At 44.1% G+C, this 17,562-nt stretch overlaps 5 protein-coding genes and 2 non-coding genes across 7 annotated transcripts; 4 read left to right on the forward strand and 3 right to left on the reverse strand.

The window, feature by feature from the left end:
* Positions 1 to 52: 52 nt before the first annotated feature.
* On the reverse strand, positions 53 to 1,692 carry CYBJADRAFT_168035 (uncharacterized protein). Its single transcript, XM_020215187.1, has one exon. It carries the CDS (start codon positions 1,457 to 1,459, stop codon positions 317 to 319), a length of 1,143 nt encoding a protein of 380 aa, XP_020069998.1. The 5' UTR covers positions 1,460 to 1,692; the 3' UTR covers positions 53 to 316.
* On the reverse strand, positions 1,675 to 6,015 carry CYBJADRAFT_162854 (uncharacterized protein; the record flags this gene model as incomplete). Its single annotated transcript, XM_020213720.1, has 1 exon — positions 1,675 to 6,015. One exon carries the CDS (start codon positions 6,013 to 6,015, stop codon positions 1,675 to 1,677), a length of 4,341 nt encoding a protein of 1,446 aa, XP_020069999.1.
* An 894-nt stretch (positions 6,016 to 6,909) lies between these two features.
* MGR3 (Mgr3p) lies at positions 6,910 to 8,334 on the forward strand (the record flags this gene model as incomplete). The annotated part of the gene is made up of 1 exon (XM_020213721.1): positions 6,910 to 8,334. One exon carries the CDS (start codon positions 6,910 to 6,912, stop codon positions 8,332 to 8,334), a length of 1,425 nt encoding a protein of 474 aa, XP_020070000.1.
* Positions 8,335 to 8,585: 251 nt separating this feature from the next.
* OCT1 (metalloendopeptidase) lies at positions 8,586 to 11,109 on the forward strand. The gene has a single exon (XM_020215188.1). It carries the CDS (start codon positions 8,645 to 8,647, stop codon positions 11,027 to 11,029), a length of 2,385 nt encoding a protein of 794 aa, XP_020070001.1. The 5' UTR covers positions 8,586 to 8,644; the 3' UTR covers positions 11,030 to 11,109.
* A 190-nt stretch (positions 11,110 to 11,299) lies between these two features.
* On the forward strand, positions 11,300 to 11,370 carry CYBJADRAFT_t107. The gene has a single exon. It is a non-coding gene; the product is annotated as a tRNA-Gly (tRNA).
* Positions 11,371 to 12,211: 841 nt separating this feature from the next.
* CYBJADRAFT_t108 lies at positions 12,212 to 12,284 on the forward strand. The gene has a single exon. It is a non-coding gene; the product is annotated as a tRNA-Ala (tRNA).
* Positions 12,285 to 13,321: 1,037 nt separating this feature from the next.
* POX1 (acyl-CoA oxidase) lies at positions 13,322 to 15,307 on the reverse strand (the record flags this gene model as incomplete). The annotated part of the gene is made up of 1 exon (XM_020216472.1): positions 13,322 to 15,307. One exon carries the CDS (start codon positions 15,305 to 15,307, stop codon positions 13,322 to 13,324), a length of 1,986 nt encoding a protein of 661 aa, XP_020070002.1.
* Between the last annotated feature and the right edge of the window lie 2,255 nt (positions 15,308 to 17,562).

Below are 17,562 nucleotides of genomic sequence, written 5' to 3' on the forward strand. Positions count from 1 at the left end.
ATCCATCTTCTTTCGCAACACCGGAGGAAGCCTCTTGGAAAGATATGAGAAGGTGATGTCTGGATGTTTTGACAAACCCGATTCCCGGAGGTTTTAGTATTTTTTGGCTTGCCGGCTTTTTCCAAAAGAAATTATACTTTCTGCGGTTGCAGCCGTTGTTTTGTGTCATCAGTTGACAGGCCTAAATGTTTTTTCCGTTCTCTCAACAAAACACACAGCTGTTTCAGAAGTCCAAAATGGCCAGCTTTAGTTATCTAATCGAATAGCTCCTGTGGTGCTTCCTACAAGTCAATGTCCAGTTAACCGTGTGTTCTTTCTATAGGATACACACGTTCTCTTCCAACTTGAAGCTTTGCTTCATCGATTTCTTCACCCCCAATCTACCCTGGATGCTCAACCGATGTCCTAGGACGCCGTTACACACTTTAAAATCCTGTGTAGTGGATGGAATGCCTCTGACCTTGGTTGCGAACTCGATATACTGGCCGTTTAGTGATCCAAGCGCCTTCCGTCTCTGCGAGGATCCCTCGTCTGGTGTCGTGATCAGTTGACATTCCTCCAATGCTATGGTTTTTTCAAATAACACCATTTTCTTCTTCTCGAGCGTATAGACGCCCTGCGCCCTCATGCTTAGTGCGCTCTTCAACTTTATCGTGAGATCTTTCAAGACAACTCCACTGAGACTGCGTATCTCTCTCGGGAAGACGACAAATATCCTGACTTCGAACTCCCTGTGTAAGATGCTCGGGAATTGTGCCACGATGTGGAAGGGAACATCTGGCTCGGATCTATGAAGTAAACCGTGCCCAAATTTCAACAGATCGCTGCAAACTCGAACAGCGTGATCCTCGTCAACGGGGATTTGCACCTCTATGGGCTCGACTTTGAATGGGAATGCCACCGTGAATGCCTTGAGGCTTTGGGAAAACTTCACCACAACCTTTATGGTGTATTCGACGTCAAAGGAGTTCCCGTTCTGGTAATTGCGATAATGGAACGTGGCCGGTAATAGACTCTCTGTATGCTCCCTGGATAAATGCTCAGTGGTTAGAACAGGCACTAGAGAGAGTGCATCACAGATATCGTCACTCTGGGATGCGCTGCTCAGCCCAATGAGCGTTTGTTGATCGTCAATAAGCCTACTGGCGCACGTTGTGTCATGTGGGAGGTTGAACATAAAGGGGAAGGTGTCAATTGCCCTATGTAGCTGATACCTATGACCATCCAATCGCTTCTCCAGCATGTATTGGTCCAACTGTATGAACTTATGCTCCTCAACAGTTTCTCGACGATTCCAATCAACCTGTTGGACAATTATGGACGTAGCCACCCCTTCAAGGCTAACCTTTATAGATTCCACCTTGGTTTCTTCTTCGACATTCACCACCAAATCACCCTTAATTAGCGAACCAGGAGAATACGTTTCTCTCTCCGTGTCTAACTTGATCTGCAACGTCATCTTAAAGCACACAACTGTCACTGTTCTTACTGTTTGGCTGTGTAGTTAACTACATCATCTGGTTTTGATTCTCCCCGCGGAAACAGGGTTGCTGTCCAAGAAAGCCCATCGCATTTGGATCTGCGTTGCAAGAAAAGTCCGATTCGCACATTGCGCAGCTCCTCAAAATATTTAACCAATTACAGTTGTCTAAAGTACATAACAATAACACAGGTTCATTTAGTAAAGCTGGTAAACTCCAAGTTCTTCAATATTTCGTTATCGTCGTCTTCTGTAAATTCGTAGCTGTTAACACTTGGTCCACGTCCATTACTCACAACTCTATTGCCACTGGTAGAGCCCTTGTTGTTCAGCTGATCAAAGATACTCATTGTTGTATGGGCGTCTTTAGATGTATCCTGTTGAGCACTCGTTTTCAATTCCTCGTGTGCTTTAATACTTCTCTCACGTATCATTTGTAGTTGGTTCATTCTGTGAGACCAGTTAGAAGCATATGACCCGTTTGAGTGCCAGACGTGTGCAAACTGGTTGGCAATCAGAGCGAGAGAACGAACAAATATCGGTAGATTCTCCTCAGAGATAATTTTGAAATGACATGTAGCAAACAAACCAGGAACCCCAGAGCGTCGGTGAATCTTGACTTTGTACTTCTTTATGCCCTTGTCTTGAGAGCCCGCTTCGTCCTTAGTTCCAAACGTTACAGAATGAGGTTGGATCAGGATGTTGAGGAAATTGAACTGCGACTTTATAACGTTGAATTGGAACGGATGACAGGATTCGTCAAAGAATATATTCACATAGTTGTTTCCAATATGGCGCTTCTTTGCAGAAAATCCTGGGTCGCTGTCATCTGGAGTAGGCATCAATGTTGTGGTATGTAAGATCAATTGCAAAATCTTGTCATTCCAACCATATGCAATAGGTCCATCAACGTCGTTCTCAGTATCTAGACCACCAACGTAGAATGATTTACATCCTTTTAAAGTGATTGGTCTACCAATGGATGCCAAAAATCTGTCAAACTCAGCAGATCCCTTGGAGTTTCCAAGAATCTCCTGTTCGGTACTCTGACCTGGCCCAATGTAGAGCAATCCAACCTTGTGGAACTCAACAACAGGAATGCGGTCAAAATTGTTCAAAGATCTCGTGAACTGAGAATCATCTGGGATTGGGATAGGTTTGATCGACCTTGACGTCTCTGGATGGACAACCAGTTGAAGTAGCATGTAGTTAGCAGAAAACAAGTCCTCTCCGTCTGTTTTTGAGTGAAGTTGATTAGTGTAAAACGGAATCATAGATTCATCCGGTGTGATGCGGAAAACTGAGAATCCAGATGCACGACGAACAGCAACTATGGATTCACCGGTTTTTGCATGAGTATCTATGGTTATAATACTATTACCATAAACCCACTTCGATGACAAGACAGGATCTTCAGATGCAAACCCTTGCGGTTTTATTGGTGAGAAACTCAACTCTAGATCTGAATAAGTGAAACGACTAATCAGATCAATAAATGACATGTTCTGGTTGTTGATCTCAGATCCACGGTTCGACTGAGATAGTATCAGGTTCTTGATAATGAAGGATGAGAGCTGGCGTCTATCACTCAAACGCATGTTCAAGAACCAATTGGCAATCACATCGTATGATAATGACAAAAGATATATGGAAATCACTGGCGTTACTTCAAAGTTTTCAGTTGAAGGGAGCAATTCGGCCTCTAACTCTTCTCCGTGTGTCAAAATACCGTGATGCTCGTTGTCCTTTACCTCTGAAATATCGTGTGCATATTGAATCAGTTTAAATGTGATGCCAAAGGCTCTTTTGAATTCATCCACAGTAAAGTTTGAGGTCAACGAAGGAATATAAGACAGTGCCAGGAGGAACTCTAAAATATGTGCACTTGCAAATGCACTTGATATCCTTGTTTGCAATTTCGTCAATATCACCGAAAGGAACTTCTTCACGGACATTGGTAATTCATAGCAACAGATAGTCAAGATATGAACACATGGAATTGCCGTTTTCTCCCACGACGATAATCCGAACAAAAGGGCGTTGATGATTTGGTCCTCATCCTGTTTCGAAAACAGTGCGCTGTATGAGATAAGTGCAGTAAAGTTTCTGACAATAGCCACTTGTACATCCTGTTTGGTGGTGTGATCTGGTATACTCAAGCCTGATGGTAATTTCAATGTAAGTTGGTCGCACACCAATGATCTGAATTTTCTGATACCATCACCACAGGATTCAAAAAGTGTTATATTTGAAAGTTGCGGACAAAAGTGCGAATAAATAAAGGAATAGATCTCCCAATCTGGTGCAATTTCCAAGATTTGGATAACAATGGAGAGCCATAATTGAATATCGATCGTCGGTGTTGTTACCAACTTGTCTGAATTATAATCCATAATTGTCAATTCTTTAGAAGGTTGATCCAGTGTATCATGTGGTATAAATGAGATTTCCTCGGGGTATACCCATTTTTCGTCAAGACTCACAGATCCAGTTGCATCGCTGGTCTTTCTCAAGTTCAGATTCCTGGAAAACGCAGCAGACAAACCATCCATATCCGTTGGATTTGTCAAATAAACCTGTTTCTTGGTTGACGCCCTAATTCTAACAAATAATCTCGACGTTGTCAACATCAAATCAACATTTTTTGTCTGCAAAGCGTGTTTCAAAACGTTTATAAGGAGATTGAATATGAATTGGGCCTTCTTTGCCTGTGTGCTTAAAGTCTTTGCAAAAAGTGTAACAAAGTTCTTGACGATAGCAAGGGTTGTCTGTTCAGGGAATGGTTTAACATCACTTCTATCCAGTCTTAAGCTGCTGAAACTTGAGGTTAAACTTGATCTCCTCTCTCTTGGTGTAGCTGCGCATAACCTTGGTAAAAAGTAACGCTCAGTTATTTTCTCAAACAATTCTGAAGGCAAAGTCAACGCAGATTGCAAATGATGTGACAAATACTGCTGAACAACTTCCGAGCTCGTTTCAAAGAGTAATCCGTCGAATATATAGTCAGATATTTCAAACAAAACAGTATCATCTCCATTCTGTACAAGATCTAATGCAGAGTCAAAGTTCTCATCTAGTAACTTAACACATGCCTTTCTCACGGTTACATCTTTGGACTCATCGTAATAAAAAGTGTTCAATAACAGCTCCAAATTTCCCTTCCAATTCTCGTTCAATGGGGAACAGAGGTTGTGAATGCCGTAATATCTCAAGACATCTATACAAGCCTTGGTCGAAAGATGTTTTGGATGTCTTAAGAAAAAAGTCACCAAATTTTTCAGGTTACCTGGGTACCTGGTTGTCTCTCCTAGATTTTGTAATGTAATAAGTGTAATCTTGAACAAATCTATTTCTTGATCCTTGGATAGTTTTGAACTGATAACAGACAAAAGATTCAATATTGAATGATTCTCACCGTCCCAATTATGTGCGGGTATTTGATTCAGTGTGATGTCTGAAAGCAAAACGTCATTAAAGAACTGAAGAGTAACAATCAACAGATTTTGTTTGTTCCAACCAACGATTTCCTCTAGTGCAGATAGCAACGATGTTATATCGAACTGATATGCAAAGTTTGGAAATAGATATCCAATAACTTTCATTGCGCCAATGGATGCATTGATATTCTTATCGTTTCTAGAGTTGTGGCAGAGCACAATCTTCACAAGGGTAGAAATAACCAACGAAGATTGGACCCTGTTGATTAAATTCGTCACTACTGACGTTACCATATCATAATAGTGCAAATCCAATATACATGCACCGCAAAGGATCTCCAAAGTTTCATATAGCAAACTCTGTGGCACTGTTTGGTACAACGCCACAGCATCCAGGGTCTGTATGCAATACTCTAATATGACACGGTCCGACGTCTTCAGCGACAGTTTGATTATCAGCGATAAGATCTTGGACACGTAACCAACGACAGCTTCCGGTTGATCAATGTTGAAAATCCCCGATTTGATTGATTCTATCAAGAACTGGAGCAATTCCAAAACCGTTGGTGATTTGACAAGGTCATTCGTCGACAATGCACTTGTAAAAAAATCCAGCAGCGGTTGTTTAAGAGACTCCTGGAAATGATGAATAAAAGTTCCATTATCCGTCATAATCTTCAATATCTGGACAAAGCTTTGTAGCTCCGGATCGCATTTGCCCTTAGCGAACTGGCAATTCATCAAGGCATCTGTGAAGTAGACGTATTGCGAGTTTGGATCGTCCGATGGTGAGCTCACACATTTGGTCAACAACGCTAATCCAGCCTTCCTTGTCGATTGTTGCTGACCCGGCGCGATAAGATCCTTCGCACAGTACCACACGTCGGGTATGCTCTGAGGGTAGAAATCATACAACGACTCTGCAATTTGGCCAGCTGCTCTCGCTCGTGTGCTAGTTGATCCCGTCTGTAGCTCTTCAAACAGCTCCCTCTTCATGAGGTCATCGGTGACCGTCTCAGCAGAAATCTTCTGCCGGTCTCCATTGCTGTGTGACTTGAACGTGCTCGTCAGTGATTTGAAGAAGCCGCCAGAGTCCATCGTGTGTACCGCTCTCTCCTTGTGCGCTTGTGTGACTCAATAAACAATGCTAGATAAGCAGCAAAAAAAAATGAAAAGCAAAAAAACAACCACTGTGTGTAGAGATTGGCCGCTTAACTTCCCTTGAAATAGGCTCCAAGACACTCTCTCTTCTTCTATGGTGATAAAGCACTCAATCAGCGTGTGTTCAGCGGTGTTTTATCCTAACCGCCCTGTTTGTAAACGTTGCCGCCCTGTTGTTCGACTTCAGCTTTTGCTCTTTATTTTTGGTGGGTTTGGGTTGTAGATTTTTTTTTGGGCCTCCTGCGAGTATTTTTTCTCTCTCTCTCCGCAGGGCCAAGCGCATAGGCAGCGAGGAAGAAAACGGAATTGTCCGCAGCTCCAACGTCGGTTCTTCTTCGAATTAGTATCATTATCTCGTCATACTTGGTTGGTTTAAGCAGCTCTGATGGTACAATCCGGTTTGCTGGCTACAATTGGTGGTTACGCCCTTTCCAGCTGGCTCATTCGATGTGTTTTAAACGGGGTTGACGGGCGGAAATGGTGATAGTGTATATGACGTCATATCTAGTGGCATATATAGGAGTCGTGTTATTGGGTGGTAACTGGGGAAACGGCATTCGCAAAGACTCGATTCTCCTCCACCTCTGGTCATATACAAAATGGCCAATTCTTGGTCGATGGAGGGTAGCAATTGACCAATTGGCAAAGCGCTGAGTCCATCTGCCCCAGAGCCAGCTCCTCATAGCTTCAGTATTCCCACTGTTCCAGTGTCCCGTTGGCTATCTCACGCTTTAAGCTGACGAATATTCGAGAAGGGGAACAGGAAAAAAGCTTTTTCCAGCGGACAGTTGCTCTACAACATCCACCACGACACAGCGCTTCAACACAACAATGCTGAGATCACAGGTAGGACGTGTTGCTCGAGTAATTAACCCAGCAAAGTTTCACAACTCGCGCTGGCAAGCCGTCCGCTCATCTTCACGCTACTCCGGGTATGGGACTTATCCCCCACGTCGTAGCTGGACGAAAACCATGCTCACCTTGATTGGAGGATTGGGGGTTGTTGGTGGTGTGACCTGGTGGTTGTATTGGCCCCATCATACATTCAGCTCTTCAGTGGCGAAGATCCTGAGAAAGGGTCTCTGGGCTGAAAGTGACCGTGAGGGCAATGACTACAAAAAGGCCCTCGAGTACTACATCGAAGCGTTGCAGCTTGCACAGAGTGAGAATCTGGACCCCTTGAGCGACGAGTACACCGGGATCCAGTTGAAGATTGGCCAGATGTATGAACAGCTGAGTATGTTCCCCGAGGCGCTAATGATCTACACGGAGATTTGCTCGAACTACCTCGTTGCCTTGACTACACCTGGTGCTGTGTCGAACTCATTGAGACCACATTTGATTCAAAAGGACCTGCGTGTTGTAATCAAGTGTGCACAGCTGAACACATCGGACCCACAGATGTGTAAACTCATGCTGATGACCCATTTGCTGGTTGCTCAGGAGGAGGTTGCCAAAAAGAGCGCTGCAGTGGCAAAACTGATCTCAAGAGACTCGTTACGCGCTGATCAAGAAGATGTCTCGATAACAAGCGATGCCAACACTGTTGAAGAGTCTCTAAAGGATCCCACAAAGTTGCAGCTGAACAGAGGAGCCTGGGAACCGTTCCGTGATGAGCTGTTCAACGCCAGAGAGCTATACGTCGCTCTGTGCATCTCCACAGGTGACATCTGGACCGCAGCTCGTACCGCAACAGCAACAGTTGCTTGGATGATCAACGCTGAGTGCTCCCCAGTACAGATCATAGAATGCCAGAACAACTTGGGATCCGTCCTGTTCTTGAATGCTGAGGCACTGGGCAACAAGATATCCCAGGGAACCCGTTCCGGGATGGACGAATCGGAGCTCAACCAACTCAGACAAGGCCAGAAGCAATCGTTGAAGTCATCAGAGAAGTGCTATGAATCAGTGCTACAATTTTCTAAGAGGCTGCCTACGGAGATTCGCCGTGCAGAAGGAATGGAGGAGTCCATCGCATTGGCTACCTACTCTCTCGGCGTTGTAAAGCTACACAACGGTGAGCTAATACCTGCAAGAAACCTGCTGCGTGAGGCTAGACTCAGAGCAAAGGCTGCTGGGTACGAGGAGCTGATCCAGAACGCTGAGAATGAACTCGGTAAAGTACGTGATGCCCTTGAAAAAACTAACCCGTCAAAGGAGTCCCCTTCCGATGCCAACCAGATAGAAGCACTGTTGGAGGCACACGATAAGGGCCCATCAGACTTCACTGTCGACGTTGCCAAATCAACTCGCTAGGGCCTCTTCCTTTCGCCACACCTGAGAACAGGGCGAGAAATAACCGCTTGAACTTGTATATATTGTATATGACACATATATCTGTGCTTCTTCCTTGTAATGTTGAGCCTGTCATTTAGTTGGTGATGTCCCCCTAGCGTTGAATTTCGTAGGCGGAGACCTCCCCCCCCCACCAGCCGGCGGCCCTCGAGGCAAGAAAATTTAAAACAGGCCTCTCGAGACTGTTTATGTCTTCAACAGCCTCGGACCGTCCCATTCAAAGCTCTGAATACGCCCTGCTGTTCAGTGTTCTCGTACGCCTCTTTCCATGATGCAAGCATATAGGCCACGGTTACAAAGGGCTGCTCTTACCAGCTTACGGTGTCTATCAGCTGGGAAGGTGAGATGGCAACACCAATCTGTCCCATCACCCAGAGTCGTCGATGACGTTGGCGGCTTCAGCAAGTCGACGGAAGGCTCGGTTGCCGGCTCACCGCTCATCACTGAGAACGAGACCATAAGAAAGGTTTTTGATGATGAGCTGTTCTGGACGAACTTCTGCAAGGAGAAGAACGGGGACTCGTTGTCAACGAGCTGGCTGCCAGCTGGAATTCTGGGCTCGTCACAGGGTAAGACTGGGCTGTTCCAGAACCCGTACCTGACGAGCGCATCTGGTCTGAGGAAGTTCAGTAAGGACTCGCTGAAGAAAGCAGAGGCTCTGTGTGCGCGGATGGTGTCGGATCAAAGTGACGAGGGCCTGAGAAACTACATCACGAACCTGGATAAGCTGAGTGATATCCTGTGTCGTGTGATTGATCTAACTGAGTTCATCAGAGTTGCGCATCCAGACAAGCGGTACGTGAGTGCAGCGCAGGAAGTCCATGAAGAAATGTTCGAGTTCATGAACATGCTCAATACGAACGTGGACCTCTACAAGATTCTCAAGAAGGTACTCACAGAGGAGAAGATATACAGCCAGTTGTCCGAGGAGGAGATACAAGTGGGAAAGATTCTATTAGCTGATTTCGAAAAATCAGGCATCAACATGGATCCTGAGACGAGATCGAACTTCATTGAGCTTTCACAACAGATTGCCATCTATGGACAACATTTTGCCAGTGGCACTGGACAACCAGCTACGGATTACGTGTCAATCCCGGTAGATGACTTGAAGACGTTGGATAGATCCATCTTGAATCAGATAAAGATGGATATCACTAGAACTCATTATAAGATACCAAGTTGGGGCCATATCCCACATGCTGTGCTGAGGTCATCAGACAACGAGGCCGTTAGAAAGAAGGTCTGGATTCAGTTACATAGTACTTGTGACAACCAGGTGAGAACCTTGGAAACTATGCTCAAGTACCGTGGTGTACTGGCACATATGCTAGGCAAGGAAAGCTTTGCTGCCTACCAGCTTGAAGAGAAAATGGCGAAGGAACCAGAGCACGTTATGAACTTTTTAAGCCGACTCGCAGAAGAGACGAAGCCTAAAGCCATCAAGGAAATACGTCCCCTTGCTGAACTGAAACAAAAATTGTTAGGTCAACATAAAGAGTTAAGTGATGAAGAGGTTGCTGAGTTCTTGAAACCTTGGGATCGTGACTACTTCGGTACATTGTATACTGCCAACCAACGCTCATCAAACCATGAAGCCATAAGTTCGTACTTTTCCCTCGGCTCGGTCATGCAAGGGCTGTCCAACCTGTTTAAGAAGATCTATGGTATCCAGCTTGTTCCAGAGAACTCCAAGCCAGGTGAGACTTGGAGTCGAGAGGTTCGTCGTTTGAACGTTGTTAGTGATACTGAGGGACTCATGGGTGTTGTTTACTGTGATCTGATCTATAGACAAGGAAAGACGCCTGCTCCTGCACACTTTACTGTGTGCTGCTCAAGAAATATCTACCCAGATGAATCAAAGGAGGATCTGGAATTGATTCAGAAGGGGTATTCACCTGTAACTGGCGAAACGTTCCAACTGCCAGTGATATCTCTCGTGTGTGGATTTGAAATCAATTCAAACGTTGGCAAATGTTTACTCACACTCTCAGAAGTGGAAACTCTATTCCATGAGATGGGCCATGCCATGCACTCAATGCTTGGAAGAACGGCGTTACATAACACCAGTGGAACACGTTGTGCGACTGATTTTGTTGAGCTTCCAAGTGTCTTGATGGAACACTTTGCAAGAGATCCAAGAGTCATTCAAACATTTGCAAGACATTACATGACTGATCACCCAATCTCTCTAAGTCTTCTCACACAGGTTCAAAAGGAGAGTAAATTCCTGCAACATTGTGAATCGTATTCTCAGATAAAGATGGCTCTATTAGACCAGCTATTACATTCTGACGTTGTCCTTGCAGACAGCTTCGACTCATCCTCGCTTTACCACGGCCTTGAGAGTAAGCTACGTGTCTTCTCTGATACAGAATCCAACTGGCACGGAAAGTTTGGTCATCTCTTTGGCTATGGTGCATCGTACTACGCATACCTCCTCGATCGTGCGATTGCTTCCAAAGTCTGGGAACATCTCTTCGTGAAAGATCCATTCAACAGAGTCAATGGTGAAAAGTTCAAGGAAAGCGTTCTCAAATGGGGTGGCTCGAAAGATCCATGGCTCTGCGTCTCAGATGTTCTTGATCAACCAGCCATTAAAGCTGGTGATGACAATGCCATGGTTCTTATCGGCGAAACCGATATTGATACATGATATCCTTTATTTATAAATACACATATTCATATGAATATACATATACATACCGTTACAACAGACCGATTTTTGAATAGAACATATACCTATTGAATATTGTACAGTGTCCTTGGTATCTCTACAAAGCAGCTATAGAACCTAAATCAGTACACCTAGAAGACCATGTAGGATGTTCGTTATAGACAGAGAATCTATATCTGTTAAGTAACTAGACAGTCTCGCTTAAGCTATCCATGCTAGTAAAGAGCATATTTAAACTTTCAACAAAAAGCGCGAGTGGTTTAGCGGTAAAATTCCAAGTTGCCATCTTGGAGCCCCCGGTTCGACTCCGGGCTCGCGCATTCTTTTTTTTTTGCTTTGATGAAAGCAGTAAATCCATCTGAAGCGCAATTGTGATGCGGTCCAATACGTTTAAACCACGACGTGAAGCCAAAACTGCTCTCAAAGCACGACATTGTAGTTTATGGCGCCAGCACTATTCCAATTGCAATCATATAGGCATGACTAGAGGGCAAGAAGATGTATAATCCATAGATTGATTTTACACAGTGACAGCTTACAGAGTCTTAGTCACCTAATAACGGTATATCAGACAGTTCAAGCATTAAAACTTGAGGTATTTCCATCCCAGAAGAGCTGTATAATCTTGCTCGAGAGGAATCAGTTCGCCAAACAACCCCAACCTACTTCTAAGTTGTGAGCTGACAGAAACGTGGTCCCACAGTTTCTTTGTCTTTCTCTTCGAGCAACCAGAAAAGCATGCTCTCAAATAGACTGACTTCCAATTCATATACTAATAAAGCTCTAAGAGACACCCCACACGCTTGTCGGATGTCAAATTCGCTTAAAAAATGCTCTAAGGGTAACACCTTGGGTTCTCGTAGATATGTTGTTATTTTTGAGCTCTAAAGCCTGAGATTTAGAAGAGCAAAAGGAGAATTGTTATCGTTCAATTGATGTTTTTACAATCTTGGAATATAATAGGAAACTCCAATGACTCAACTTAAATATAAGAACGCCCTAAAGTAATATCCTCTAGAGGACAAGACAACTGGAGGTTGAACTGAAGGTTGAATTGGAGGCCGTTCGAAATCTCACAATCATTATGATCGTGTTTCGGGCAATCATTAGTGGTCTTAAGTCTCAGTCTGAGATAGTCCACTTCTTTCGTTTTCACCGAACGGGCGAGTGGCGTAGTTGGTAGCGCGCCTGCCTTGCAAGCAGGAGGTCATCGGTTCGACTCCGGTCTCGTCCATTTTTTTTTTGGGATTTACAACCGTACCTCCACTAACAAACCGTAAAATTCAACGTGCAACATCCACTAACATTAACAACAACGCAGTGTTATAATAAATCGTAATCCGAATCATGGAAAGTTTCCAGCCATTTTACATAGTACTGAAACACATCTAATAAGGCCTATGCTGGGTTTTTTAGCCTAATCTTCACTTATCAACACAAATAGCTAGCAGAGGTGTTTGAGGTGGAGAGTTGGACCTGTTCTCATCATCGCTTTCGGAGTGTCATTAGATTCAACAAAATGGATATCCTGCCTGTGGGATTTGAAAACAAATGTTGTAAACAAAAGAGGACCAGATAGAAAAAGTGGTCAACTAGTGTTGAAAGTACTAGCATTTGCAGAGGCATTGTATGGATAAATGTCGGAGCAAAGTGCTCTATGTAAGACTTTAAACCTAGATCAGCGTTTGAGAGTTTGAATTGAAGCCTTCAAAGCAATGTCGCAAAATTAATATTTAACATTGATAAGACCATCCTATGAAACTTTCTGCCAACTTGCTGATACTGTCATTTCATTAATTTGATTATACCAATTAATCATTATATGATATGATGAAGCCAATGATAAGTCCATTTCTTATCAGAAATATTGATAAGCTATTTTTTTTTTTAAAAAAACTAAGCAAAACATTATTGAGTAATAATTAATAATTAATAATTAGTGCTTTGTTTTTAATAAAAGTTTATTATAATCGAACCCATGCTTCAGTGTAATGTAAGAATTGAGTAACTAATTCGAACTTATCCTACAATCTATTCGGAACTCATGTGGACTGGTAAATAGTGACATCTGGTACCTTAAAAAAGCACGATTCAGCACTGTGATACACTTTCAGGCATACTCCAGGTCTCTACAATAGATTCATATTATGTATTCACCATCGCATTGTCATACAGAATCTGTTGGTTAAATAAAATCAATGTTATTGGCATATACACATTATAAAGTTGAATAGAAACAACCTGCTCCTTTCTTTTATTAGCTCGTCCGCTTCAGTTACCAAGCTTCTCCAAGACATCCTTGGTTCTTGATTGGAATAATCTCTCTTCTTGGTCAGGTCTACCCAACATACTAGCAAGAACATCCAAATATGGAGCCTTATCACCCTTACCGTAGTTTTGAATAATGTCGCCAAAGTAGTTGTTGTAAAAATCACCATTGAAGTTACCTAAAGAGGAATTGATAATCTCGTCTGGGTATTTGAATGCATCGGTCAGGGCAACCAAGTGTGGTCTAAGCTGAGCAAACAAGCCCTTGATAGCTGTCTGAATCTCACCCAATTTTGATGGCTGGAAAGAGTTAAATTGTAAAAAGACTCCAGAGAACTTATCGACAAAGTACAAAGAGTACAGCTTGAAAATAGTGATAGCAATCTCCTTCTCTTGTCCAGTCAACTCACCTGATTGAATACGTTCGAGGAAAGCAGTAAGGAGGTAGTAATTGGAGTGGAACTTGGAAAGGAGCAAACGTTCTTGAGAAACCAGTTCCCAGTTGCCCTTGTAAATCTTCAAAGCGTGTTGTGCAACCTTTTGGATGATGGCAGCCCAGATAGTGATGTAAGATCTCAAATCTGAGAAGTCCAAATCAGCAGGCAAGTTTTCACCCAAGTAGGCAAAATCTTCACCAATCTTCTTACCCTTTTGTGCTGCTTGGTAGTACTTGATGATGGATCTACCAGCGTTGATGGCCAGAACGTTGTTGTCACCTTCCCAAGTTTGTTGGACAGACCAGTCCTGGAAAGCACGACCCAGACCAGAGTAGGCATGGTATCCATGACCACCACATGCTTGTCTAGCCTCATCGATCAACTGAGAAATCAACCAAGTGTTTGTAGATTTCAAAGAGGCAGAAGCAACAAACAGGTCCTTCAATTCGGTGATGGACTTCTTGATGTTCTTTGCTGCATACAAATCATTCAAGATACGGTTGTAACTAGCCATGAGCTTTTGAGAACCCGGTCCAAGCAAGTAAACTAGAGACAAGTATGGCAACAAACGGTACTGATGAAGAGTATAATCGATCAGTTGAGTCTCTTTACCAACCTCACCAAATTGTTCTCTACCAATGGAGTATCTCAGAGCAATCGTGATGTATCTGGCACCATGTCTGTGGGAATCCAAAACCATACTGACACGACCTTGGAGCAAAGCAGAGTAGGAGATTTGCTCCAATGGTGTCAAGTTGACAGTTCCATCTGGATCAATGGTACTAAACTTCTGCAACATATACTCTCTTGGGATTTCCACATTGTTGAATTGGATCCAACCATTGTCAATGGCATCTCTACCCATCTTGGAACCAATATCACCAATAGAGACACCAGGAAGCAAGTCAAAGTTTGAGTCTCTCAACTGAACTACAAACACCTTGACACCGTAATCCTTACCACCAGAGATCAACCTAGCATAAACTGCAGCGTGGTTTGAAGAGTGCGCAGCACCACCAATCCACCATTTTGTTGCAGCCAAGTTTGGCGTGTTGATGGTGAACGTTTGTCTCTCCGGGTTATAAGTTGCTGTCGTCTCCAAACCAGCAACGTTAGAGCCATGGCCCAGCTCGGTCATGGCAAAGCACCCGTAGATTCCTCTCAACTTCAAAGTACCTCTCTCTTTGAGCCAGTAGTCAATCTGGTCATCGGTACCGTTACCCTTAATGGCGTTACAGAATAGCGCCAGGTTGATACCAACTCTGGTGGCGACGGCTGGGTCAGACACTGAGAGTAAACTCAGCCTGTTCTCAAACTCCTCAAAGCTCTCATTCTCAATGTAACTGGACAAGCGCTTAACCTTATGCGCACAGAGCTCTCTCAACTGCGGCTTGGTCAAATCGTAGTAGCTTTTCGAAGTGACAAGCACCGGGTCGTTGATGATCTGCTGGTAGATGGCAGCGGTGTTCTTGTGATCCGGGTCCAGGAACGCGTTGAGGCTGTCGACACTGAGCGTTTGCTGAGCCCTTTCCTTTTGCAAATTGTTGGTCATTGTGTGTTTCTCTTTCTCTGTGACTAAACGAGTTACAGAAAGAAGACGCCTTCACCAGGGCAGATCCATCATATTTATACCAAGGCTGAGCTAACCGGAGCCACCGTGTAGATGCTCCCGTCTCCCTCTCCCTCTGGCAAATTCTGCTTAGCTTCGTCTCTTGTCGCCCCGCGCGCTACGGTGGTTTATGCGGAGTAAAAACTGACACTTTAAAGCCTTGTGCCTCGGTTACGCGGTTTCTTGTGCGTTTTGTGTGTGCACAAAGTATTGGGGGAGCGTAGGAGACGGAAGGAAAAGTTCGCGAAATTTCTGGGGTTTTGCGTGTGTTTTCCTACAACCACTGGTTTTCGTCTTAGGCTCTACGCAGTAGAGAAACAGGGGCGCTGATTACATAAACGCAGTTGCCCCGGATGCTGACGAAGAGCAGTTGAAACTACCGAGGAGTTTTGTTTCCAACCCCAACGACGATGCCCACCATCAGCGTTGGGAGAGAGTGAATATCGTACCATTGCGATGAACCCCAATCAACATGGGCAGCCTGGGCCGATAAGAACGAAGAGCAAGCGCTTGAGTGGGAGATCGGTACAATTCGTCGATGTGGTCTGATTTTGGGAACAATATTTGAAGCAAGAGCCCTGTGGAGAAAACTCAAGTAAGAGACTTCTCAAAGGAGCTTGAAAATAATAAACTTAGCTGACCACTTACTGGGTTCAGGGTTTGCAAGTCATCAACTTCGATTTAGAGTGGATAAAAAAGAAAGAACATTTCTTGACCGTTAGGAAACAGCTGCGCGATTTGTTCGAAAATGGTAAACGCACCAAAATGCCAAAAGAAATCAGCGGGCGAAGGATTTAGGCGTCGACGTGGAAAAATGCGGGGAAACACATCCGGACACCAATGCTCATGGAGTCCTGGACATGAGGGACATGGGGGGGGGGCAAATTCGATAGACCGAAAGACATGAGATGTTTAAGCGTTTTAGGTAATACCTAGGGTGGTCTGACGATTAATTTGACTGATGCCCTAGGATCAGTCACTTGCCGTTCATGAAAATGTGCCATTTTGTGCTCCCCTTGGAAAGTGGAAGAGACAGCAAAAAGGTAGCGATTTCTTTAGAGTAGCATGAACGCACTCCTTGTGTGTGTGTCTATTGAGATGCGGTAAAGACATTCGATGAGGATATTGCGCACGCCGTTGACGTCGCGGTCGACAAACAGGTTGCAATAGGCACAATAGAAGATGTGGTTGGTCAGAGACAGTGTGTCATTTACTGTCCCGCAGTCGGTGTATGTCTTGCTCGTGTACTCTTCAGTCATTCTCGAGAGGCGTGTCCCCGTGACTTGACATTTGAAGGCCAAACGCTGGTAAAAGGCTTAATGCAAGCACATAACCAAGTTTTTGTTCATCCCGCGGTTCCTGCTCATGCTTACCAATTCTTAACTTTCAAATGGTGGTAGCACGATGTTTTCGTACGATGATGTTAGATGTCTTATGATTCGCCAATGATTGTCAGTCACTATACTTATTACATTTTGTATAGTTTGCGACATTGATTTGACTTCCTCGCGGCCTGTATCATGCCTATCTTCTCCTTTAACGCCATTACTTTACCCCTGTCCAATGAGAAATGAAAGGACACCCCAGTTGGAGAATACCCAGTGATGAAGTGCTTGCTGCCGGGGTCCAATGCCACAATTTTACCACGAGAGCCGTGAATGTTGTTCTTCTTCGACAGGGATCATGAGAAGGAATCTGCGCGACAAGCGGTTGAGGTGCAGTTTAACGTCGTGCTTAATTTCCAGGTTATCCGTGTCATGCCGTTGACGTTTTTCAACTTTAAACTGCTCTTTCTTCGTAATGATGGGGAAAAGGAGCTTGTCAAATGTCCGTTTGTATGCTTCGTAGAATGTTCCTTGCGGGAAGGGTTTTAATTTTAAGGCTTGAATTACCCATATCGGACGCTTTTCCTGCCATAAATCAGTTTTGCTATCATTTTGCTGGTCCTTTTCGTGCCTTGACAGCAGTTTCACATTTGGGGCAAGAGTCTACAAAAGGGCACCTTTTTGCGCAACAGTTGTAACCCTTTGCGGGTATTGGCGGACTCAGCCAGAAGAAATGAGCTTATCGTGATACCGTAACGGAAAAGAGAGCGGCTGATGCAAGGACTCAGCGTCACTGCTTCGGACTGTGTTTCCCAGCAAACTTGACCAGCTTGTTTAGAATATAGACTGTAAACCGTGTGTTGAGCAGTTGAA

The sequence above is a fragment of the Cyberlindnera jadinii genome (genome assembly GCF_001661405.1).
Source record: "Cyberlindnera jadinii NRRL Y-1542 unplaced genomic scaffold CYBJAscaffold_8, whole genome shotgun sequence".
NCBI classification, from domain to species: domain Eukaryota; kingdom Fungi; phylum Ascomycota; class Saccharomycetes; order Phaffomycetales; family Wickerhamomycetaceae; genus Williopsis; species Williopsis jadinii.